Source organism: Hypanus sabinus, chromosome 17, assembly GCF_030144855.1.
Source record: "Hypanus sabinus isolate sHypSab1 chromosome 17, sHypSab1.hap1, whole genome shotgun sequence".
NCBI lineage: Eukaryota > Metazoa > Chordata > Chondrichthyes > Myliobatiformes > Dasyatidae > Hypanus > Hypanus sabinus.
The window spans coordinates 74,054,530-74,080,345 of NC_082722.1; the positions used below are offsets into that span (position 1 = coordinate 74,054,530).

Sequence of the window (25,816 nt, forward strand, 5' to 3'; positions counted from 1 at the left end):
CCTTGAAGATGTTCTGGATACTGCAGAGGCTAGTGCCCATGATGGAGCTGTCTAATTTTACAACTCTCTGCAGCTTAGTTCAATCCTGTACAGTAGCCTTCTTCTCCTCCCTTACTATGTGTTGATGCAATGAGTTAGAATACTCTCCATGGTACATCTATAGAAAATTGAGAGTGTTTTTGGTGACATACTTAATCTCCTCAAACCCCTAATGAAAGATAGCCATTGTCTTACCTTCTTTATAGCTGCATCAATTTGTTGGGTCCAGGAGTTAGGTCCTCAGAGACCTACTCACTAGATTAACATTTAAAAAAACTGCTCAGGGGAGATGGTTGACTTGATTAAATAGATTCCTGTGGATGAAGAAGTGAAATAACAATGGTCGGTGTGGGACTTGGGAGGACAGAACAAGAGAAGAATTGGAAGGAAATTGTGGAATTTAAGTTGTCATGGGTTTTTAGAAAAGAATAAGTGAAAGGAATTGTACTTACATTACGCTGGTTGTAATGTTTGGTGAACATGGTGCTTTTACAATTTGAAGGTAGCAGTGAAGAAATAGTTGTTTTTAAGTGCTGTTTTGTATGACGTGGGTGACTGGGGACTTTCCATGACCATAATTGTTCTTGGCAAATTATTTGAAATAATTGGTTTGCCATTGCCTTCTTCTGGGCAGTGTCCAGTGAAGAGATTTGCTTCATAATTAATTAGCTTTGTATGCCACACTTATTTCAAAAGGTACACAGAAATGCATAGCTTGTGTTAATGACTAACCTGGTCCAAACAGGTGGTAGGGACAGCCTTTAAGTATTGCTATGCTTGCAGAACCAATATAGCATGCTCGTACTTACTAACCCTAATCCACATTTCTTTTGGAATGTGGATGGAGACTGGAGCACCCAGAGAAAACCCACATGGTCACGGGGAAAATATATACAAACTCCTTATGGACAGATGTAGGATAGAACCTGGATTAATAATCACTGCCGTTGAAAAGCGTTGCAGTAACCACCGTGCTATGGTACCATCTGGTACTGCATTGATGAGCAGGACCACGGTTTTGATGCTTTTTGGACAAATAATGCTTTTGTAACATGGACATATAAATGTGCCAGTGAAGAATAAAGTCCAACCACTGCAATTATTCTGTAACTGGATCAGCAAAGTTAACCTTCTCACTCTCAGTATCATTTCCTCAGTCCTAATCAAAAAGCTTTAATACCTGGGTCTGTATTTCCCTCTGTAACCGGATCCCTGATTTCCTCATTGAAAGACCCCATAGACTGGGGATTGGAAATAGTATCTCCTCCTCACTGACAATTAACACAGGCACTCTTCGTGGATGCGTGCTTAGCCCACTGCTCTACTCTCGACACCCACGACTGTGTGGCTAGGCACAGCTCAAACACCATCTGCAAATTTGCCAATGACACAACTATTGTTGGCAGAATTTCAAATAGCGATGAGGAGGTGTACAGGAGAAAGATATCTCAGCTGGTTGAGTCGTGTCACAGCAACAACCTTACACTCAACATCAGTAAGCCAAAGGAATTAATTGTGGACTTCTGGATGGGTAAGTCGAGTGAACACACACCAGTCCTCATCAAGAGATCAGAAGTGAAAATGGTGAGCAGCTTCAAATACCTCATTGTCAATATCTCTGGGCCCATCACATTGATGCAATCACAAAGAAGGAAGGACAGTAACTATATTTCAATAGGATTTTGAAGAGAATTGGCATGTCACCAAGGACACTCACAAATTTCTAGAGATGCACCATAGAGAGCAGTCTAACTGGTTGCACCACCATCTGGTATGGAGGGACTACTACACAAGATCAGAAGAAGCTGCAGAAAGTTGTAAGCTCAGCCACCTCCATCATGGGCACCAGCCACCCCAGCATCAAGGACACTTTCAAAAGGTGATGCCTCAAATATGCAGTGTCCATTATTAAGGATCCTCATCACCCAAGACATGCCTTCCTCTCATTGCTCTCAACAAGGATGCGGTATCACAGCCTGAAAACACATATTCAGTGTTTCTGGAGCAGCTTCTAGATCTCTCTGCCATCAGATCTCTAACTGGACAATGAACTCATGAACACTTCCTCAATATTTTTTCCTCTCTTTTTGCACTACAGTACTTAATTTATTTTTATACATTTTTATTATAATTTATAGCTTTTATTATTATATATTGCAATGTACTGCTGCTGCAAAGCAACAAATTTCATGGCATATGCCGGTGATATTAAACCTGACTCTAATTCATTGTCATGAAGCTCCTCTGGACGCTCTGCAATGAATTACAATTCCTGCAGAGAACAGTAGATTTGATTTTTGGATACCCATTGGAAATATAGCCAGACTTTTTCCACTTATGAGGGGCAATTGACAAGTTTGTGGCCTAAGGTAGAAGGAGTCAATTTTAGAAATCCTAGCACATTTATTTTTCAACATAGTCCCCTCCTACATTTACACACTTAGTCCAGCGGTCGTGGAGTGTACGGATCTTGGACCTCCAGAAAGTCCACAGCAGGGGTGATTGATAAGAGTTGAACTGCACGTACGTGTAACGAGAGCTGTATAACTCATCTCCTTCTATCTTAGGCCGTGAACTTATCAAGCTGCCAGAGGAAGTGGTGGAAATGAGTTTCATATTTATCCATTTGTTTGTTTGTTTATTTATCAATACAGCTTGGAGTAAGCTCATCCAGCCAATTGCACCACACTCCCCAGCAATTCCTGACAACCCCAATTTTACCCAAACTTAATCACAAGACAACTTCCAATAACCAATTAGCCTACCCAGTACACCTTTGGACTGTGGGAATAAACCTGGGGAAGACCCATGCATTCCACGAGGAAGACATCGAAAAATTCCTTTCAGAGGATCCCGGAAGTGAACTCTGAAACCCAGATTGCCCCAAACTGTAATAGCGTCACACTAACTGCTATGATACTATGACGCACATAGTCAGAATCACAATATGGCGTGAAATTTGCTGTTTTGCAACAGTAGTACTGCCAAAGACGTGAAATTCCATAAGCTACAAGAATAAATAAAAAATGCAAAAATAAAGATTAACAAGGTTGTGTTCCATGGGTCCGTGGACCATTCAATCATGGAACCTTACAGTTAGCATGATGCTATTACAGCTTTGGGCATCAGTGTTCAGAATTAAATTCCTTTATGTTCTGTATGAATCTGTGCCCTCTGTATGAATTGGTACCCCTTCCCATGAGTTTCATCTGGGTGCTCTGGTTTTCTGACACTGTCCAAAGACATATCAGTTAGTAGGTTAATTGATCATTGAGGTTGCACTGAGATTTGGCTAGGGTTCAATAGGTGAGTGGGTTGTTGTGTGGCGCAGCCTGTTGTGTCTGAAAGGCCTGTACCATGTTGAATACCCAAGTAAGCAAATAAATATATATAAAATTCAGAAATCTGATGGCAGAGGAGAAGAAGCTGGACTTCAGGCTCCTGTAACAGTTCCCTACTGATAGTAATGAGAAGAGGGTATGTACCAGTTGGTGAGGAGCCTTTGTGATGGATGTTACCTTCTTAAGACATTGCCTATTGAAGATGAAGTTTAAGCAGAGCGGGGATCTGAAGAGCAAGTATTTTCCCCACACAGTGGGTGAAGGGTAAATAGAACAGCTGCCAGAGGATGCAAACAAGGCAGGTACAATTACAATGCATATAAAAAATATTTAGACAGGAATGGGGAAGGGGCCAGAAGTGGAAAAGTTTCAAGTTTGTGGATGCTGACATCTCTGAAGATCTATCCTGTGCCAAACATACTGTTGTAACTACGAAGAAGGAACATAACTGACCACATTGGAGTTTGAAGAGACTTCGTATGTCACCAAAGACTCTATTAAATTTCTACAGATATATATTGGAGACCATTGTAACTGCTTACATCACTGTCTGGTATGGAGAAGCCCCTGCATGGGATTGGAAACAGCTTCAGAGGGTTACAAACTCATACAGTTCCATCATGGGCATTATCCTTCCCCAACATCAAGGACACCTTCAAAAGCAGTATCTCAATAAGATGGTATTAAACCTGATCCTGATTCTGATAGGAAAGATTACAGAGCTATGTTATGGGACAAATGCAAGAAATTGGCTTCAATAGGCATTTGATGACCATGGATGAGTTGGACTGAAGGTCTGTTTCTGTGCTGTATAATTCTATAATACCCTATGAATCACTTTACAGTATGTTTACAACACAAGACCTTCTGACGCAGAGGTTCAAGAGCTGTTTTGGACAGAGAGAAAGACACAATTCAGACTGCAAAAGAGGATGAACTCTCTAGACAGTGCAAGTCCTCAGGAAAAAGAAGCATGGTGATTATAAATCACTAATGATAAATTTTAAATTGTGGCTTTATAAATAATAAAACCATCGCTTGCAGACAGTGCAAGCAGCGTGTAGAATTCACTCCAGAAATTAATCAGAGGGAAAGGATGGAGGAGTGTTTCAATCTTACTGTAAGCAATTCATCAAATTCAAAAGAAAGAATAAAATAGATTATGTGTAAATCATTGACACTGAGTGACTTATCAAAGGACACACTGACAGAGAAGAGAAATAAGAAATATCTGAGCCTGCTATTCTATGCACTCATGTTAAAAAATAATAAGTTCAAACTTAGAGTCTGTGAAAGCTACATTTTCGTCGTGCTTTACTGAATACCTCTCTGCGGTGACATTTGGAAAAGTACAGAGGTCCTTAGCATTCCTGAATTCTGTTCGCATTTAAGGAAGATCAGGCTATACTGTATCATAAAATTCAACAAATCTATCTGACTAATCTCTTCCTTGGAGACCTAATTGTGTCACAGAAAATATCACAGCACTCACACTTGAAGGAGTCGTCAATCAATGAAAAGTGTACCTTTTCTTCTCCAGTTCTGCTCATCGCCGTCTCTGCCTGCCCTCTGACAGATAGCAGCACCTCTGGCGAAATAAAACCTAGGCTGACCTGAAAGTTGCACTGAGACCCTCAGTCAGGCGTAGAATACAACAGTTAACGCCGGCCAGCGGTGTCACTTAAATAGTGCGAAAACAATAGTCAGACTTATGAGATTAAAACCATGGAGCAAGGGTTTCAAACCAATAAACTCATAGAGGTATTACTAACCTAGAAATACCAACTTTCCTTTAAGTGTGAGCTCTATCAGCACAGTCCACTCCTTTCTCAAGAGACATTCAAGTCAGAGTGTCCCTCGCAGAGGTAGAAGCTGTGCTTGCTTTCACATAGAGAGTCACTCTCCGAACTTTACTTTCAGAATCATGTTTAATATCATTGATGTACGCCGTGAAATTTGTTAACTTTGCAGCATTGGTGCATTGCAATAGGTAGTATTAAAAAACCCTATAAATTATGATAAAAGTATATATTAAAATTTAAATTTAATAAGTAGTGCAATAAGAGAGCAAAAAATTAGAGTGAGACAGTGTACGTGAGTTCATTGTCCATTCAGAGATCTGATGGCAGAGAGATATAGAAGCCGTTCCTAAAACATTAAGTGTGTGTTTTTAGGCTCCTGTACCTCCTCCCTGATGGTAGCAATGAGAAGAGGGTATGTCCTGGGTAATAAGGGTCCTTAATGATTAATGCCACCTTTTGAGACATTGCCTTTTGGAGGGTTCCTTGATGCTGGGGAGGCTAGTACCCATGATGGAGCTGGCTGACAACTTTCTGCAGTTTTTTCTAATCCTGTACCGTGGCCCCTCCATGCCGGACAGCCATGCAACCATAATCTCCATGATAAAGCTGTAGAAATTTGCAAGAGTGTTTGGTGACCAACCAAGGCTCCTAAAGCCAAGCCTATATCTGTGAAAGGAGAAGGATTGGGCACGGGGGTAGAAGCACCATTCCGTAAAAATGTAGTGCTACAGAAACTCCAAGTACCTCCTCCCCGGGTGAGGAAGAATCTTTGCCTAGAAGGTGTATGAATCTGTTTGGTGAAAGGGGAAGCCAAAGGGCCGATCAACCTTTAGTCCAACAGAGAGGACTGTGGAGAGTGGCTGTTGGTGGCCTATGCCCCAGCAGGAATGGTGAGCCTTAGCAGAAGAAGACACTTCCATCAGACAAGTCTGCTGGCAAACATATTACAGGAGAATCTTCCTATTCATTCTCCTTGTCTCCACTGCAAGGTATCTTTGGATTCATTACTTCAATAATCCAGTTATAAATAATTGCCATGTGCCTTTTAATATTTTAATTCCTATGATTATAGTGGATAGAAATCACTTTGGTTGTGTAACACCATAACTTAGAACATGACATTGTAACTTACAATAGAAGGAAGTCTGTGCAGAACAGAGATGAGAAGTAATTTCTTTGAGCAGAGGGTGGGGAATCTCTGGAATTCATTGCCACTGATGACTGTGAAAGGCCATGTTATTGAGTACATTTAAAGTGGAGATTAATAGATTCTTGATTAGTCAAAGGTTATAGAGAGAAGGCAGGAAAATGGAGTTGAGAGGGATAATAAATCAGCCGTGATATTTTGGAGCAGACTCGATGGGCCAAATGGCCTAATTCTGCTCCTATGTTTTATCGTCTTGTGACTTTTTGCAATGAGCTGCCAGAGAAAGTGGCTGAGACAGGTACATACAACTGTTAAAAGACAGTCAGAACAAGAAACTGAATCAGGTTTATTATCACTGATTTATGTTGTGAAATTTGCAGCAGCATGACAGAGCAATGCATAAAGAATTACTATAAGTTGCAATAGGAAATATGCAGTATAAAAAAACGGTGCTAAGAGAGAGCAAAATAATGTAGTACTTATAGATTCATAAATTGTTCAGAAATCTGATGGCAGTGGGGAAGAAACAGTTCCAAAAAATGGACCGAATAGTCTAGTTTTGTTTCTATGTCTTATGGGCTTAAGAGATGTCTATCTCAATGCATTGTAATTGGATGGTGAGTTATGGATGTATACTTTGACAAATATGCTACAAAATGAAATAATTTCTGTTTCCTCTTTGCTTTGATACCTTTTGTCATTGCAGGTAAAATAACCCTGCCAAGTCAGATATTAGTTTACACTTCACGTTACCTGGAACGCATTCCATTGTTATTTATGATCCAATGCCTGAGTGGTTACACATTAAGAACACTTATTCACAGATAATGCAGGCTCCTCCACATTGGGAGGTCAAAAGCGCAGTTGGGGAATGCACTTTGTGAAACGCTGTTGCTGAGTTCCAAAAGACTAGCCCCGAGCTTCCTTTTATTGATGCATCACAAAAAGCATTCTGTCTGTCTGTACTGAACACAAGAAGCGGCAGAGAGCTGTGGACATTACATCACATTACAGGATCCAGCCTCCCCTGCATAGACACCGTTATAGAAGAGAGGCTCTATAGGCAGAACAGTGCAGCACAATAGCATCTCCACTTCCTGAGAAGATCGAGACAAGCGAGGGTTGCCACCACCCCATCTTAACTGCATTTTACAAAAGCACCATTGTGAGTGTCCTGAGAAGCTGTATTTCCATCTGGTGTTAGGAGCAGTTGAGCATCGGACCAGGTCCCTACAAAGGACTGTGAAAAACAGCCGAGAGGATCACAGGGGTCTCCTTACCATCCATCAGAGAATTTTATCAGGAGTGCTAGATATACCGGACCCTAAGTATTATCAAGGATCCCTCCCATTCATCCAGCATCCTCCTTGACTTTCGACCATCAGGCAGGAGACTCTGATACATAAAAACAAGAGTAGTCTGGATGTGAAACAGTTTCTTACCCCAGGCCATTAGGATTCTGAACTGGCTGCATCTCATTCAAAGTGTCATTGATTAATCTGTTCCGTACCTTACAATATTTAATATTAATGCACTTAGTTTGTTATTTATGTGTGATTCATCTATAGATTTTATCCTTTCCTTCATAATTTATTGTGTGTTATGTGTACTACTGTGCTGTGCCACATGATATAGACAAACGTTATCTTGTTTCTATATACATTATATGGTTATATATGTTATATAAATTTACATAGTTAAATGCCAATAAACGTGATGACTATCTTGTAGAGGCCTCAGTAGAACAGCAAGCTTAATCAATGACTGCACCTACCCCAGACATTCTCTTCTCGACCCTACACAGACCATTCCTATCAAACAGATACAAGAGTCATAAAACAAATACCACCACTCTCAATGGCAGCTTCTATCCCACTGTTATCAGACTCTTCAATGGATATGGTGTATGACAAGCTGGAATCTTGGCCTTACAATCTAACTCATTATGATTGTGCACTTTATCATTCACCTGCACTGCACTTTTTCAACTGTTTTTACACTTTGTTCTGCATTGTTATTGTTTTACCTCATTCTAGATCAGTGCACGTTCAATGATTTCATCTGTATGACCAACTGTTAGAGCATTAGCTGATTGATAGGGGGCAGCGAATGGGAATAAAAGGATCCTTTTTCGGTGTTCCAGTGGTATTCCGCAGGAGTCGGTGTTGGGACCACTTCTTTTTATGCTGTAGATAAATGATTTAGATGATGGAATGGTTGGCTTTGTTGCCAAGTTTCCAGATGATACAAAGATTTAGTGGAGGGGCAGGTAGTGTTGAAGAAACAGATAGAATGCAGAAGGACTTAGACAGATAGGAGAATGGGCAAGAAAGTGGCGAATGAAATACAATGTTGGAAAATGCATACTTATGCACTTTGGTAGTAGAAATAAAGGTGTAGACTATTTTCTAAACGGGGAGAAAATCTAGGAATCTGAGATGCAGAGGGACTTGGGAGTCCTTGTGCAGAAGACCCTGAAGGTTAAATTACAGGTTGAATTGGTGATGAAGAAGGCAAATACCAGGTTAGCATTCATTTCAAGAGGTCTAGAATACAAGAATACAAGAGCAAGGATGTGATGCTGAGGCTTTATAAGGCACTGGTGAGGCCTCACCTTGAGTAATGTGAACAGTTTTGAGCCCCTCATCTTAGAAAAGGTGCGCCAGCATTGGAGAGGGTCCAGAAGAGGTTCACAAGGATGATTCCAGGAAGGAAAGGGCTATCATATGAGGAACGTTTGATGGCTCTGGGACTGTACTCACTGGAATTCAGAAGAATGAGGGGGGATCTCATTGAAACCTTTTGAATGTTGAAAGGCCTAGACAGAGTAGATGTGTAAAGGATGTTTCCCATGGTGGGAGAGTCCAGACAAGAGGGCACAGCCTTAGGATAGAGGAGTGCCCTTTCAAAACAGAGATGCAGAGAAATTCTTTAGCCAAAGGGTGGTCAATTTGTTGAATTTGTTGCCACATACAGCTGTGGAGGCCAGGTTGTTGGGTGTATTTAAGGCACAGATTGATAGATTCTTGATTGGACATGGCATCAAAGGTTACGGGGAGGAGGACGGGAAATGGGGTTGAGGAGGAGAAAAAAAAGGACCAGCCATGGTCCTCAACATGGCAGAGTCAATGGGCCAAATGGCCTAATTATGCTCTGATGTCTTACGGCCTTAATATGCAAGGCAAGCTTTTCACTGTATTTTGGTACGTGTGACAGTACTAAACCAATTCTAATACCAATGGCTGTCGCCCTGAATCTTTCTCACATTCCCATCCAAATCTTTTGTTCAGTGCCTCAGACATACATGGTTCCAATGAGATTCAAACAAAAAGATTAGCTTTTCTTGTCACACATACATTGAAACATAGAAAGAAGGTATTGCTTCAATAGTTCGATAGCTCCATTAAATATCAGAGAATTTATACAATACACAACCTGAAACTCTTCAAATCAAATCAGCAAAGGTTGTGCGAGCAGCACAAAAGTGTCAGCATTTTTCCGATGCCAACATTGCATGTGCTCAAATTTCTAATCCTAACCCAGATATCTTTGGAATATGGGAGAAATCCTGAATACTCAATGGAAAGCTTGTGGTCACGAGGAGAACTTACAAACTCCCTGTAGACAGTGCAGGAATTGAACCCTTACTGGTAATTGCTGATGCAGTAAAGCGTTGCGCTAATCACTATACTACCATGAGGTACAAGACCCGATTGAAGCATAACACTTCAGCCCTGACTAGTTGTGGTTGAACAAAGCACCAAGTGCAAGGAGTAGGCTGCTCGGCCCTTTAAGCCTACTTGCCTAGTGATTAGGATCTTTCTCATCTGCATTCCTGTTTACCATTGACATAACAGCCTTCAGTGGTGTAACTGGCAGAATTACTGCCTCGCAGCTTCAATGTCCCAGGATCAGTCCTGACCTCTGGCCCTGTCTGCGTGGAGTTTGCACATCCTCCCTGCAACTATGTGGCTTTCAAGAGCTGTGAGGTAAGATTACAGCTATATAAATCCTTGGTCAGACCCCTTGTAGAGAATTGTGTTCAGTTCTGGTCACCTCACTCCAGGAAGGATGTGGAAATTATAGAAAGGGTACAGAAGACATTTACAAGGACGTTGCTTGGATTGGAGAGCATGCTTTATGAGAATAGGTTGAGTAAACTCGGCCTTTTCTCCTTGAAGCGACAGAGGATGAGAGGTAGCCTGATAGAGGTGTATAGGATGTGAGAAGCATTGATTGTGTGGATAACTGAGGCTTTTTCCCAGGGCTGATGTGGCTAACATGAGGGGACATAGTGTTTTGGTGCTTGGAAGTAAATACAAGGGGGAAGTCTGGGGTATTTTTTTCACACAGAGAATGTTGGGTATGTGGATTGCACTGCCAGTGACAGTGGTGGAGCCAGATACAATTGGATCTTTCAAGAGAATCTGAGATAGGTACGTGGAGCTTAGAAAAATAGAGGTCTGTGCAGTAGGGAAATTCTAGGCAGTTTCTAGAGTAGGTTACATGGTCGGCACAACATTGTGGGCCAAATGGCCTGTAATGTGCTGTAGATTTCCACGTTCTCTTTCCTCAGGGCAATCCAGTTTCCTCCCACATTCCAAAGTGGATGGATTGGTTGTTTAATTGGCCTCTGTAAATTGTCCCTCTGGCATGTAGGTGTGCTATAGAACCTGGGGCGGTTGATGAGAATGATTTTATTTATTTATCTATGTATTTGTTTGTTTGTTCGTTTATTTGTCCATCTATTTATTTATTAATACTGCTTCCTTTTTAACTTGGGTCACAAATGAATCTTATTATTTACTAACTTGCTTGTGTTAACAGTACTTTATGTGTTGTGTGTGTTTGTTATATGTAGTGAGTTTTGCACCTTGGTCTAAAGCAGGTTTTTTCTTTCTTTTGGCAGTGTACAGCTATATGAAAGACTTGAACATATCTTTCAACATTGAGCTTTGTGGTGTAGTAGCCACTGAGAAGAAAGTTATTAACGACAATATACTAAACCAGCACTTCTGGGAAACCTGTGAAAGGCGTCATTAGTATCACAAGTGTGGGGATAAACACCGAAGTGTGAACTTTCTCATCTCACACAGACCTGTGAAACAAGATCCTCTCATTGAGCATAATCCTACACCTCTGGGTTCAGGAACAGTTATTAACCACCAACCATCGGGCTCCTGAAACAGTGTGGATAACTTCACTCAGCTCAACACTGAGCTAATTCCACAACCGACAGACTCACTTTCAAGGACTCTAAAATCATGTTCTCAGTACTGGTTATTTACTTACTTACTTCTTTATTTGCACAGTTTGTCTTCTTTTGTACATTGATTAGAGTCCAAAATCAAACATAGAAAATGAAAAGATCGGATGGTACGGCACAATCCAGGCCCCTTCAGCCCATGATGTTGTGCCGACCTTTAAACTTACTGCAAGATCAATCTAACCCTTCCCTCCTCCACAGCCTTCCATTTTTCAGTCGTTCATGCGCCTATCTAAAAGGTCCTTAAATGTTCCTAATGTACCTGCATCTGCCACCACCCCCAGTAACATGTTCCATAAATTTACCACTTTCCATGATAAATTCAATCTCTGACATCCCCTTTCTTTTTTTCCTTCAATCACCTTGGAGGTCAAGATGAGAAAATCTGCAGATTCTGTAAATCAAAAGGAACACACACACAGTACTGGAGGAACTCAGCAGGTCAGGCATCTACGGGAATGAATAAGTAGTCAATATTTCCATGGATGTTACCTGACCTGCCGAGTTCCTACAACATTTTGGGTGTGTCACCTTAAATTTATGTCCCCTTGTATTGGCTATATATATATTCCTCTCATATATACAGTGTATATATTTTTCATCCATGTCGCTGACATAAATTGTAAAATAACTCTATAATAACCCTAACATAACTATTATTTTTCAAGTTTCCAGTAGGAAAAGAGTCTAGGACCAGAAGCTGCAACTCCGAATAGAACAATTTTCCTTTAGAATAGAGATGAAGATGATTTTTTTTTCAGCCAGTGGATGGTAAATCTCAGGAATTCATTGCCACAGATAGTCGTGGAGCCAAATTATCAGGCATATTTGAAGTGGATGTTGATAGGTTAGTCAGGGCAACAAAGGTGATGGGGGGAATTCAGCAGAATGCATTTGAGAGAGAAAATGAATCAGCCATATTTAAATGGTGGAGTTTGATGTGTTAAATGGCCTAGTTCTGTTCCTATGGCTTATGGTCCAAGTTATATTTATAAATAGCCCTAATATAAATATAAATTGGTTCTTTATTGTCATATATTATGGAGTCGTAGAGTCATACACCATGGAAAAAGGCCCTTCAGCCTAAGTGTCCATGATGATCAAGATGTATTTTAAAGTTTATCACATTTATAATCACCCATGCATAAATATGAATACAGTCATTTACCCAAATCTAGAAATTAATACTAGTGTAAATATGTATTGGTGCATTGTCACATACGATTGGTCCACAGGGGTTGGTGTTTGAATCACTTCTTTTCACATTATACATCAATGATTTGGATGAAGAAATTCTTAGTTTTGTGACCAGGTTTGTGGATGCTAGGAAGATAGGTGGAGGGGTAGGAGTGATGAGGACTTAGTCATACTGGAGAAGGGAAAAGGCTGAGGCAGATGGAATATAGTGTAGGGAAGTGCATGGTAATGCACTTTGGTAGAAAAGGAATAAAGGCAGATACTATTTTCTAAACAGGGAGAAAATTTAAAAATCAGAGGTGCCAAGGAACTTGGGAATCTTTGTGCAGGTTTCCCTGAAGATTAACTTGTTGGTTGAGTCAGTGGTAAGGTGGTCGCATGCAACGTTAGCATTCATTTTGAGAGGACTAAAATATAAAAGCAAGGATGTTATGCTGAGCCTTTATAAGGCATTTGTCAGACCACTCAGAGTATTATGAGCAGTTTTAGTCTCCTTATCTAAGATGAGATGGCATTGAGAGGGTCTTGAGGAAGTTCACAAAAATTATCCCAGGGATGAAAGGATTAACATATGAGGAATATTTGATGGATCTGGGCTTGTACTCGCTAGAGTTTAGAAGAATGGGGAGGGGGTTGGATCTTATTGAAACCTATCAAATATTGAACAGCCTAGACAAAGTCGTTGTGGAAATTATATAGGCGGTTTCCTATAGTGGGACAGTGCAAGACCAGAGGGCACAGTCTTAGAATAGAGGGAAGTCCATTTAGAACAGAGATGAAGAGAAATTTCTTTAAACAAAGGCTGGTGAATCTGTGGAATTAATTGCCTCAGACGGCTATGGAGATCAGCTTATTGGGTATATTGAAAGTGGAGTTTGATAGGTTCTTGATTAGTCAGGGAATCAAAGATTACGAGAAGAAGGCAGGAGAATGGTTTTGAGAGAGAAAGTAAATCAGACATAATGGAATGTCAGAGCAGACTCAATGGGCCAAATGGCTTAATTGCATTGCTAGGTCTTATATAAGATCTTTTAGTTATTTGGTGCCCTTTTCCCTGGATAAGAAGTCTCCTAGATTTGCCCTGACTGATCAGAACCTAAGTCCAACACACCACAATATAGTTAAATCACAATTCCCTACTGAACTGACCTTATTTAACTCCTAGTTCATAGGAAAGGAATAAGTAAAAGTAATTCTTGGAAAATGGAAAGCAGAAAATCACAGGCTAGTTAGATTTCCATCTGTCATAGCAAAACTGTTCAAAGCTATCATTAAAGACATTATAGGTAATCAGGTGAAAGGGATGTCACATTTAACAAATTTATTGGCATTTTTTGAAGAAATAATATGTATTGTGAATGTACCGTACTTACAATTTTTCAGAAAGTTCTCTTTTTTTTTTAAATATAAAAGCTGAGGTGTAGAAGGTGATATAGTGACTTGGAGAGAAGACTGATCGAGTGACATTAAACAGAGAAATGTGGTGTTTGTTAACAACCAAGGACGTGTTGGGGGCAGCCTGTAAGTGTCACCTCCATTCCAGTGCTAACATTGCCTGCATGTAATACATGCACTGAGCAGTAGACTTCTTTTTAAGGCACCATGTCAAATGTTAGAAGTAATTCAGAGCTTTACTAGACTGGTATCCAGAGTAGGCAGTTTGTCCTCTGAGCAAAGGTGGCACAGGCTGGATTTGCAACCACAGAAACAGGAGTTAGGGAAAAAGCAAGGGAAGTGTCCACAAGACTGAAAAATATACACACAGTGACTACTTTACCTCCTGCACCTAGCAGCGTGGCCACTGAATGATGTTCATGGTCTTCTTCTGCTGCAGCCCATCCACTTCAAGATTGTGCATTCAAAGATGCACTTCTGCACGCCACTGTTGTAACACATGGTTATGTGAGTGCCTATCGACTTCCCGTCACCTTGAACCAGTCTGTCTATTCTCCTCTAACTTCTCTCATTATAGTTCATTTTCACCCACAGAACTGCCACTCACTGAATGTTTTTCATACAATTTCCTGTAAACTCTAGAGACTGCTATGCATGAAAATTCCAGGAGATCAGCAGTTTCTGAGATATTCAAACCTCCCTGTCTGGCACCAACAATCATTCCACAGTCAAAGTCACTAAGACCACATTTCTTCATCATTCTGATGTTTGGTCTGAAAAACAAATGAACCTCAACTGTGTCTGCTTGCTTTTATGCATTGAGTTACTGCCACATGATTAACTGATTAGATATTTGCATTAACAAGCAGATGTACAGGTGTGTCTAATAAAGCATCCACTGAGTGTAGAATCCTGAGAAGTCTTATCCTGATGGATGTAGAGAGGATGTTTCCTTATGGGACTATCAGGTATTTTGTTGTCACTTTAAAGAAAAAAGAAGTTGCCCATTTAAGATGGAGCTGAGATGACATTAGTTCCCTTAGGGGTTCATGAGACTTTGAAAGATGTTCCTTTAAAGTATATTGGAGGCAGAATCTTTGAATGTTTTTTATGGCAGGCCTAGATAGACAGATGAAAGGTCTTGACTTGAAAAGCCATCTGTCCATTTTCCTTCATCGATTCTGCCTGACCCGTTGGATTCTTCCAGCTTTTTGTGCATTGCTCCATATTCCAGCTTCTGCAGTCCCTTGTGACTCCAAAGACAGGTTCTTGATGAGCAAGGAAGTGAAAGATTGCTGCAGGTTTATAGGATTTTGACATTACAATCAGAACAACCAGGATCTTGTTAAATGGCAGAGCAGGGTTAAGTAACTGAGTGGCCTATTCCTGCTCTCATCTGTACATCTGCAATGTAGACTGACAGATGAGCCATAGTTTGGTCATTTCTTCTGCAACACCATCGCACTTGCTTCATTTATGGACACACAATTTTCCAAACAGACAAGATTCTGGCAAAGATTACTGCAAACAAGCTCAAGGTCCATTGAGGTGTCAGCAAACTGCAATCATCACATAATCCTGCTGTTGGGTGAACATTCCCCTGACCTTAATAAAAATCTAAAGTCTGTGAGACAAATCCAAGCATGAACCATCTGAGACTTTGAAGCCAGCTGCTTCTTGTGGCTGGAGAGTTTCTATCTAGTTACCACAGTCTTGGATGACTAGTTGACCCTTTGGAATTGAGATGATGACAAATTTATCACCTTGCTATTTATGTTGAAGTCGATTGATCACATAATGGCTACCGTGCTTCCAACACTTCAGGAAGTATTTCAGTGGATGTGAATTGCTATGGGGCATAAAAGACTCAAGGCTGTCTGTTTCTTGAGCAGCAGACAGCCTTTAAAATTTCCACCACCTAGATCTGTGGAAGCTCATTAAATGATCAAATATTCAGACCCCTAATTGCAGAGATTTGTGGACATAGCTCAGTCCATCATTAGAAGCATCATCCACTCCGTGGATTCTACATGTCTCCTTGCCTCAGAAAATGAGCACAGCTGTAATGAACTGCTCTGTAAGGACAGCGTGCAAGACAAGTTTTTCACAGTTCCTTTGTATATGTGATAATAATTAACCAATTCACAAGTTTACCAAAACAGTTGCCAAATGCATCATTTTTTGGCTATAAAAAATGTAACTATAGGCCAATGACTTTTACATCTGGATTCAAAGCTGCTCACCACTGTTAATATTTATCCTATCCTTCATCGGTGCTGATGAAGGGTCTCAGCCCGAAACGTCCACTGTTTATTTATTTCCATAGATGCTGCCTAAGTGTTGGTGCATGGACAAGTGGTTAAGGTGGTGGTCTAGTGATCTCAGCTGTTCGAGCCTCAGCTGAGGCATCGTGTTGTGTCCTTGAGCAAGGCACTTAACCACACATTGCTCTGCGACAACACCAGTGCCAAGCTGTATCGACCCTTGCCCTTCTCTTGGACAACATCGGTGGTGTGGAGAGCAGAGACGTGCAGCATGGGCAACTGCCGGTCTCCCATACAAACTTGCCCAGGCCTGTGCCCTGGAAACTTTGCAAGGCATAATTCCATGGTCTCTCGAGACTAACAGATGCTGCCTAACCTATTGAGTTTCCTCCAGTATTTGTGTGTTGCTTTGGATTTCCTGCATCTGCAGAATTTCTTGTGTTTAGTTATACTATCAAGTTTTTTTTTGTGTGTTAAAGTCACCCAATGCTGATCATACAAGCACACACACTATCGATCGTGGCCATCCAATCTGTCTATGCCTCATGTGAACTTTTGGAGTCAATTTAAATGCTGGCCCAGATAGACTGAAAAGACAGGGTGTCAGCCAGGACAAGAGCCAATTTCACTCATTCTCCATGCCGGTCTTGTCCATGGCCCTGAGGTTATGAAGGCTACCCAGGCTGCTGTGCTCCATGACCACTAATGTGATAAGCTGGTAAGCAAGGCTTTGGACCTACACCGTGCTGCTCCAGAGTTCAGACATGAGGACTCAATTTTGTTCCGGATTGCTGTTGTTTGCTTCAATTGTTTGCATGACTTGTATTTTTCTCGATTGTACATTGAGTGTTGGTCTTTTTTCACATATTCTTTACTTTCTTTTACTGGGTTCTTTCGGATTTCTCACTTTGTGGCTACCTGTGAGCAAGTGAATCTCAAGGTTGTACAATCTGTACATACTTTGATAATAAAAGAATCCTGAATCTTATACACCTCTATCAAGTCACTTCTCATCCTCTTTCTCTCCAAAGATAAAAGCCCTAGTTAACTCAACCCTGTTTCAGAAGGCAAAGACTTACTTCCTAGTATGATAGTAGTACATTCAAATGCAGTGGCTTCTCAGGGTCCAGCCGAAGGTGGAATTGTTTGTCTTATATGTCTTTTTTATAATCATAAGACACCGGTTATCAAGAACATCATTTACTGTAGGTCTACCCCATCGCTGAGCTGCTGGACAGTGGTAGAACTGGACTTGCTGCCTACCATGCGACATCCTGCTTCAGCCATCCGGGGAAGAAGACATCAGAGGTGACATGAGGAGGTGGTGCGCTATCAAACAAATGGTGCAAGTGACTGTCTTTCTTGGAACTGCAAGACCCCGTTGGATGTTGGTAACGTGGAATACTGCAAGTTCATTTCACTGGTTCCTGGGTGAGACCAGTGGTGGTCAGCTGCATTGCCTCGGTTGCAACAAGGTCTGAGCTTCATTCTTCGGGGTCGTCAATCACGGCCACCTGGTGGGGGGAGAGATGCTGGAGATGGTGCGATGCAACACCCTCGCTGGGTTGGTGCTGCCCTCCAGTGTTGGCTCTGTGGAAGATGAGCTGGATTGCATTTGCCTGTAACTGCACTTTTTTAAGAGCATGATCATCAGAATGTTGCGGGCTTGTTCTTATGCACCAACAATCTACAGGACATGACACTCAGGGATCTGGGATATGTTGTTACTTTATTTCTGTGTATTGTATGTTTACTGCAATCTTATATGTGCCTTGCGTGCTTTGTGCTGTGAATGACTGTTGGTACTGTGTTTAGCACCTTGGCCCTGGAGGAATACTGTTTAATTTGGCTGCATCCATGTGTGTTGAATGCTTGGTTGAATGATATTTGAACTTGAATATTGACAGTGTTTTGCATCATTTTTCTCATTTTCCCTGGATAGAATCTCCACCATTGCACATGCTTGCAAACATCACCTTGTACTATCTATCTGACATCACACGGCAGAACGTGTATGGGAATAATTTGTATTGGAACTAGCTCACCACAAGTGAGAGAAGCCCGAACAAGGGAAAATAGGTAAAGATTAGGGGGAGGTCATTTAAACTGAGGTGCGTGGGAACTTCATCACACAGAAAATAGTGAACATCTCAATCTCTGTCAATATTTTCTCTGCTTCAATCGAAATGAATGCATTTGAAGCTTGCTTTCATTCTTTTAAAGCCCAGTGGCTCACTATAAATATTTAGTTATTTATTAATAACTCTCTTAATAATGTAGTTACTTTGAAACAAGAATAATTCCAGTCAACATCAATGAATACACAAGCAAAACAACTATTTACAAGATTACAAGACCCAGTTATCTCTGGTGAAATAAAGACAAGTTTACAATAAAGGTTTGCCACTCATTACAGGTCATATAAGAGCTACATTGCAAGATGTGAATTGTAATGACCTCTTGGTCCATCCTAAACCACAAGAGATTCTGCAGATGCTGGAAATCCAGAGTAACACATACTAAACACTGGAGGAAATCAGCAGGTCAGGCAGCGTCTATGGAGAGGAATAAACAGTCGATGAAGACCAGTCCTGATTAAGGCTCTCAGTCCGAAATATCGAAACTTTATTCCTATTTATAGCTGCTGTCTGACCTGCTAAGTTTGTTTAACATTTTTTATATAGTACTCCTGTCCAATGCTGATTTCTCTGTCTACTTTCTTTCACTTATAGGAGCAGCATTTTACTCTCAACTGCCCCAAAAGTACTACAAACCTGCAGGCTTAAAACATTAAACTTGGACTAAAGTCACCTTGCAAAGTTAGACCTGGCACTAAGCATCATTTCAGAAATCATTAACACATTATCAATTCACATTTTCTGGGCCAAAAAAGGAAATAATTTTAAACAGTTGCCTCATTCCCTTTTCATTTGGTCTCCTTTTGCTCTTGTTTTCAATATAATCAGTCTTCCCCTCTCATTGTTTCTCTTTCTGTACCTGATTTGAATGTAATTCATTGTAGTTCTTGCTGGTTTTTCTCTTCTTGTCTCTCACCAAACTGATTAAGAAGGGAGACTTTAGGAATATCTCTTTGCTGAACATAGAACATTACAGCATAGTACAGTCTCTTCAGCCTGGGGAAGTGGACCCGTCCCAAAACATCGCAGGCACATTGCTGCCTACCATCGGTAGTTACTATAGGAGGTGCTGCCTCAAGAAGGCAACATCTAACATCAAAGATCCCCTCCATCTGGCCTTGCTATCTTCTCTCAGCTACCATTAAGCAGAAGGTGCAGAAGCCAAAAGTCTGACACCACTGGGTTCAGGAACTGCTACTTCCCTTCAACCATTCAGTTTTTGAACCAACTGGCAAAACCCTAATGGTTGTCTCTGTATACCAACAACATGACCATTTGGATCACTCTACACCATAATGGACAATGCTTAAGTTCTGATGTTTTAAAAAATCATTTATTTGTTGAGATACAGCACCGATAGGCCCCTCCAGTCCTTCAAGTTGTGCCACCCAGCAGTCCGCACATTTTATCAGCCTAATCATGGGCCAATTTACAATGGCCAATTAACCTACCAACTGGTACGTCTTTGGACAGAGGTAGGTAGCTCGAGCACCCAGAACAAACCTACGCGATCATGGGGAGAAAGCACAAACTCCTTAAAGACAGTGGCAGGATTGTGTTCTTGTAAAAAAATGTGTATAATTTATGTTTAATTTATGTTTTACCTGAGAAGGTTGCTTCTGTAATGCAACATACATGTGATGCTGCTGCAAGTAACTTTTTATTAAATGTACTACAGATTACTCTACATACATACATGTGTTATTGTATATACATATTCATACATGTACTTGTGCACATCACAATAAAGAGTAAGATACAGCTGAGGATGAGGAATAATGTCAAAGTATATGCCATTCTCTTGCAAGATGCATGAACACTTTGTTGCCTTACAATTTCTCATGTGGAGATTATGATCAAGTAATATTTAAATCAAATACATACCCGTCCAACAAGAATAGGTTCGGGCCCAGAAAATTCTTCCAGCACAAACATTTGATTCCAGACCCAGCCTCTCTTAGCACGGCTGAGGGCAGCTGCATCAACGTTCAACCCATCGAGTGTTAACACATCCCTGTCTTGTAGGTTCTGCGGAGCATCCATCGGGATGGGCTGCACCAGCGGAAGCACACTAATCCACACCAGCACCAAGCGTGCCTGCATATCCATCATCATTTTTCTCAGCCTCTCTGGCATGATTTGATGGACCTCTCAGTAGGTTTGGGGAGTAGGGCAGATGGGTGTGAAGGATGGTGTTTCTGGCAGTGGAGAGGGGCACTGGGCAGAGGAGTTGGACATGAAAAGCACGTTTTGAGAAATGTTCCTAATTACAAAGGTCCTCAATAACTGAAGGCCAACAATGCTGTCATGTGCTATATCTGGGTGACAGTTCAATTCTTTCACGGTGTCTATAGTTAATTCGCAGATGATCTGTCAGAGAAATTCCTTGATATATTGGTGCATAAACATGGTCTGGAAAAAGAAGAGAGAAATATTCATTTAGCATGGGAAATATAATATTGCCATCATTATTCAACATGCCTTTAGTGTACGAATGTATTTTATCCAGATGGCTCACAGGTTGGAATGGCAATTGGTCTGAACAAGATCACAGGAAATTATCGAGCTGTGAACAGAGTACATCAGGTTCCTTTCCAATGACACCGTCTACACTTCCTGCTGCCTCAGTAAAGCAGCCAGCAGATTCAAGGACTCCGCCTACTCCAGTGATTCTCTCTCCTCTCCTCTCCTGATGGACAGAAGATATAAAAGCTTGAAAGCACGTATGACCAGACCAAAGGACAGCTTCTATCTCACTGCTATACCACCAGGTTCAGGAACAGTTATTACCCCTCAACCGTCAGACACTTTAACCAAAGAGGGGTAACTTCACTCAACTTCATTTGCTTCATCACTGCGATATTCCCATGGACGCACTTTTGAAGACTCTTCATCGCATGTACTTCCCATTCATTGCCTGTTTATCTATCATTACCATCATTATTTTTTTTTCTTTTTATACTTTCACAGTTTGTTGTCTTTTGCACATTGGGTGTCTGCCCTGTTGCTGTGGTCTGTCATTGATTCTGTTATGGTTATTGGATTTATTGAGTATGCCCATAAAAAAAAATAGTTTTGGGCTTGCATATGGTGATGTCTTTGTACTTTGATAATAAAGTTACTTTGAACTTTGAAGGGACCTGTTATATGTTAAAGATAAACTCGAATTTCCAAGCTACCTCTCTGTAGTCCTTGCACTATTTATTTATTGAGGTACAGCATGAAATAGGACCTTCCAACCCTTTGAGTGGTGCTACCAAGCAACTTCAAATTTAACCCAAGCCTAAACATGGGACAATTTACAATGACCAATTAACTGACTAACGAGCATGTCTTTGGAATGTGGGAGGAAACCAGAGCACCTGGAGGAAACCCATTCGGTCATGGGGAGAATGTACAAACTTCTTACGGAATATTATGGGAATTGGACCCAGGACATTGGTACTACCAAATGTTGTGCTAACCATTACGCTATCATGCCGTACTTTGTTTGCCTGCACTGCACCTTCTCTGTAGCTGCTTCACTCTATTCTGCATTCTGGTTTTGTTTGCATTTCTTTGATGAACTTCTGTGTGTCATGATCAGCATTGGCAGTGTTGAAACAAAAGTCTTTCACTGCATCTCAAAAAGTGTGGCATTAATAATAAGTCAAAACAAATCATTCTTGCATTCATGGTAGTTCCAGTTTGGGAATTGGAATTGGGAGCAATGCTCCCTCTAAGGTGTGCATCTTTTGCTACGAGCAGAGAAAAGAATTTAAACTGCACACAAAAGGTTGTTATCCTTTGACTTGTTGGCATATTAAGTATATTTCACGATCATACACACATTTCCTTTTCCAATTTCTACTACGGGTGTTGAGTTTGCAATGATTTGCCTGCAGGTTTTAGAACTGGTTTATTTATCCTGTTTTATTAAAGAACTTATTGATTCACTATGTTGAATTTTAAAGAAGCAAAGGGCGTGAAGCGCAAAAGAACCGCTAAATCATTTAAAGTGGGATGGCTTAAAGAAACATTTGAAACTCCTATACCAAAAACTCATGGGGTCAGGAATGTGCAGCGACGTGAAATATTTATGTACAATACAGAACTGGTGTTACCTCTGTGTATTGTCATGATGCAAAAACTCAAACAATCAAACCCAGAGGAGATCAAAGTTTTTATTGACAGTGTTTTGCTAGCTGTTAAAATGGTAGCCTCTATATATAAAATCCAATGCACGCAAGTTATTGTCACTGGGCAAAAAATTACATAGCTCAAGATTTTTGCGCACACTGGTCATTGTAAATTAGAGAGAACATTGAATTGCAATTAGAACTGGTTCATTATTACCCAGATAGAGTGAAGAGCTTGTCTTACATACTGTTCATATGAGTCAGACCATTGAATAGTGCATTGAGGTAGGACAACATGAAATAATAACAGAATACAGAATAAAGTGTTAGAGCAACAGAGAAAGTGCAGTGTAGATAAATAATAAGGTTTAAGATCATAATGAGGTAGATTGTGAGGTCAGAAGTCCATTTATTGTACTAAAGAGCTGTTATAACAGTGGGCTAGAAGATGTGCTTGAGCTTGATTGTACATGCTTTCAAGCTTAAGTGAGAGAATGTAAATCAAGAAATTGAGTCTATTAGGATTCTTTTATGTTTCTTGAATTTACTGAATATGCCTGCAAGAATACAAATCTTGGGGTTTTATATGATGACGTATATGTATTTTCAGAATAAATTTACTTTGAACTTTGAGTAAGGTTCAGCTACGAAGTGACATAGAGTTTTACAGCATGGAAGTGTCTCGGCCCAAAACATAGACATTTTCTCATTTCCATAAATCCTGCTTGACCTGCTGAGTTCCTCCAAAATCATGTGAGTGTGTGTGATCCCTTTCATTTTAACTTCTCCAATTTTTCCAATCTTGCTAATGTCCTCGTGAATCTTTTCTGAACCCTTTCTAGCATAACAGCATCCTTCCCATTGTTTGGCAATCAGAAATGCATGCGGTAGTCCAAACAATCTGTTGGATGAACTCAGCAGGCATAGCAATTTCTGTGGGGTGAAGGAAAAGCTGATCTTTCGGGTCATAATCCTGCAACAAAACTGTTCTGACAACAGCTTTCTTGGTGGTAGTGCTGGAAAAAAGTTACAACAGAGGTGTTTAAAAGGCTGTTAAATAGATCCAAGGAATTAGGGGGATTTAGATCATAAACATTTAGAAGATATTTAACTTAATTCAGCATCATGTTTGGCATAGACTCCACGTGGCTAAGGACCTGTTCCTGTCCTGCCTTCTATATTCTAACCATAAGAATTTTAAATCAAGGCTAGAGTTGACTGTCAACTTTTAGCTCCCTCTAAGTTCAATAATCATCTGCGGTAACCTCCCTGTAAAGTGAAATCCCTAGGAACAATCAAGCATATCAAGTGTTAAATGAATTGGCTTGTTAAATTTATAGAGAAATCCTCTTTTACTCAAAGAGAAAAGCAATACTCTTAAATATGCATTCTCACCAGACCATCTGCATTTCAGTTTGAGTGTTTTATGCCTCGACATGCACTGTACAGGAGAATGGGGGTTGAGAGGGATAAAAATCTGCCATGATGGAATAGCAGATCAGGCTTGATGGGCCAATTGGCCTAATTCTGCTCCTATGTCTTTTGGTCTTATAGTACATCACATTTGCTTTGACTTCAAAATTTTGTCTAAAACTGTAAGGTCAACAATTGATTGAAAAAATATATGCAGAACAAGTATAGGATCAGAAATATTTCCTTAAAATATCACAGATTCCATTATTCAGAGCTTTAAGTATATTCCAAGCTTATACCACCTTCAGCAACATAGAATCATAGAACAGTTCAGTACAGAAACAGAACAAAATCTTAGGCCCATTCGGTCTATATTAACCATGATGGCCAAATTGAACTAATCCCATCTGTATGCAAATTGTCTGTATCATTCAATGCCCTGTCGACTAAATGCCTCAAAAATATTATCAGTTCTGCTTGTACTTGATGTCAGTTGTGGTAAATTATTGGAAGGTATTTTAATGGACTGAATATATAATTAGTATTATATAATTAATATTATCTAGAGAGTGACTGATTAGCTTTGTGCATTGTAGGTTACATCTAACAAATTTTAGTTTTTTGAGGAAGTTACTAGGAAAGCTGATGAAGGCAAGGCAGTGGATGTACTCCACATGGACTTTAGTCAGGCCTTGACATTGTATGTACTTATTTAATGAGATAGAGTGTGGAATTGGCCCTTCTGATTCTTCGATGTACACCATGCAGCAATCTCCTGATTAAATCCTGGCCTAATCATGGGACAATTTACAATGACTGTGGGAGGAAACCCATGCAGCCACAGGAAAAACGTACTGCACTATCATGCTACCCCAAAGTTCAATCACTTGCCATTCAGAATGAGGTAGTAAATTGAATAAGACATTGTCTTCATGCGAGAACAATGGCATACCACTCTCTCAACCTATTCTAAGCTCAATCTAAACATTCCCTATAGATCATATAACATGACAGAATAGTATAGGCCGGGGGTCGGCAACCCGCGGCTCCGGAGCCACATGTGGCTCTTTTACGTCTGTGCTGCGGCTCCCTGTTGCTTTGGGAAATAATTGGTTGTGGCGACCCTTTTCCTGGCACATCCAAACCGGCTCACAATTAGATAGCCTACGGGGGTTTGCGAGCACAGAGCTTTGGAGCCTCTGCGCCATGGGGGGCAGGTTGAGGGAGGCTTAAAAGTGAGGCTGAAGATTTCGAATAAAGTTTTTTCCTTCGACTGCAGTTACCGACTCCGTGTCGTAATTTTAGCGCTGCGTGTAGCACACCGCTACATGGTCAGTATTTAATTAAAATGTATTTTATGTTAGTTTGTTTTTGAAATGTAAATCTAAATTTGAAGATTATGGTGATCTTGTACAATCTAAATAAGACGTTGTGGCGACCCATTTCCTGACACATCCGAACTGGCTCACAATTAGCCAGCGTTCAGGCTAAGGGAGATAGCCTACGGGGGTTTGTGAGTACGTGTCTTTTGCAGCATCCGCGCCGATGGGGGGCGGGTTGAGGGAGGCTTAAAAGCAAGGTTGTTTAGTTCGAATAAAGCTATCTTTGACTGCAGTTTACTGACTGCGTGTAGCACACCGCTACAACGTGTTTTTATCGCTGGCTGTCCAGAGGGGAGGTGCTGAAACGCTTTGTC

The 25,816-nt window shown here is 40.6% G+C and overlaps 1 protein-coding gene across 1 annotated transcript in view; it reads right to left on the bottom strand.

Moving 5' to 3' along the window:
- Nucleotides 1-20,725, bottom strand: part of cdh8 (cadherin 8) — a 272,812-nt gene extending 252,087 nt beyond the window's left edge. Inside the window, exon 1 of the mRNA XM_059992415.1 lies at nucleotides 20,474-20,725. Within this exon, the coding sequence (XP_059848398.1) occupies nucleotides 20,474-20,725 (252 nt within the window). The remainder of the gene's footprint in view (nucleotides 1-20,473) is intronic.
- Between the last annotated feature and the right edge of the window lie 5,091 nt (nucleotides 20,726-25,816).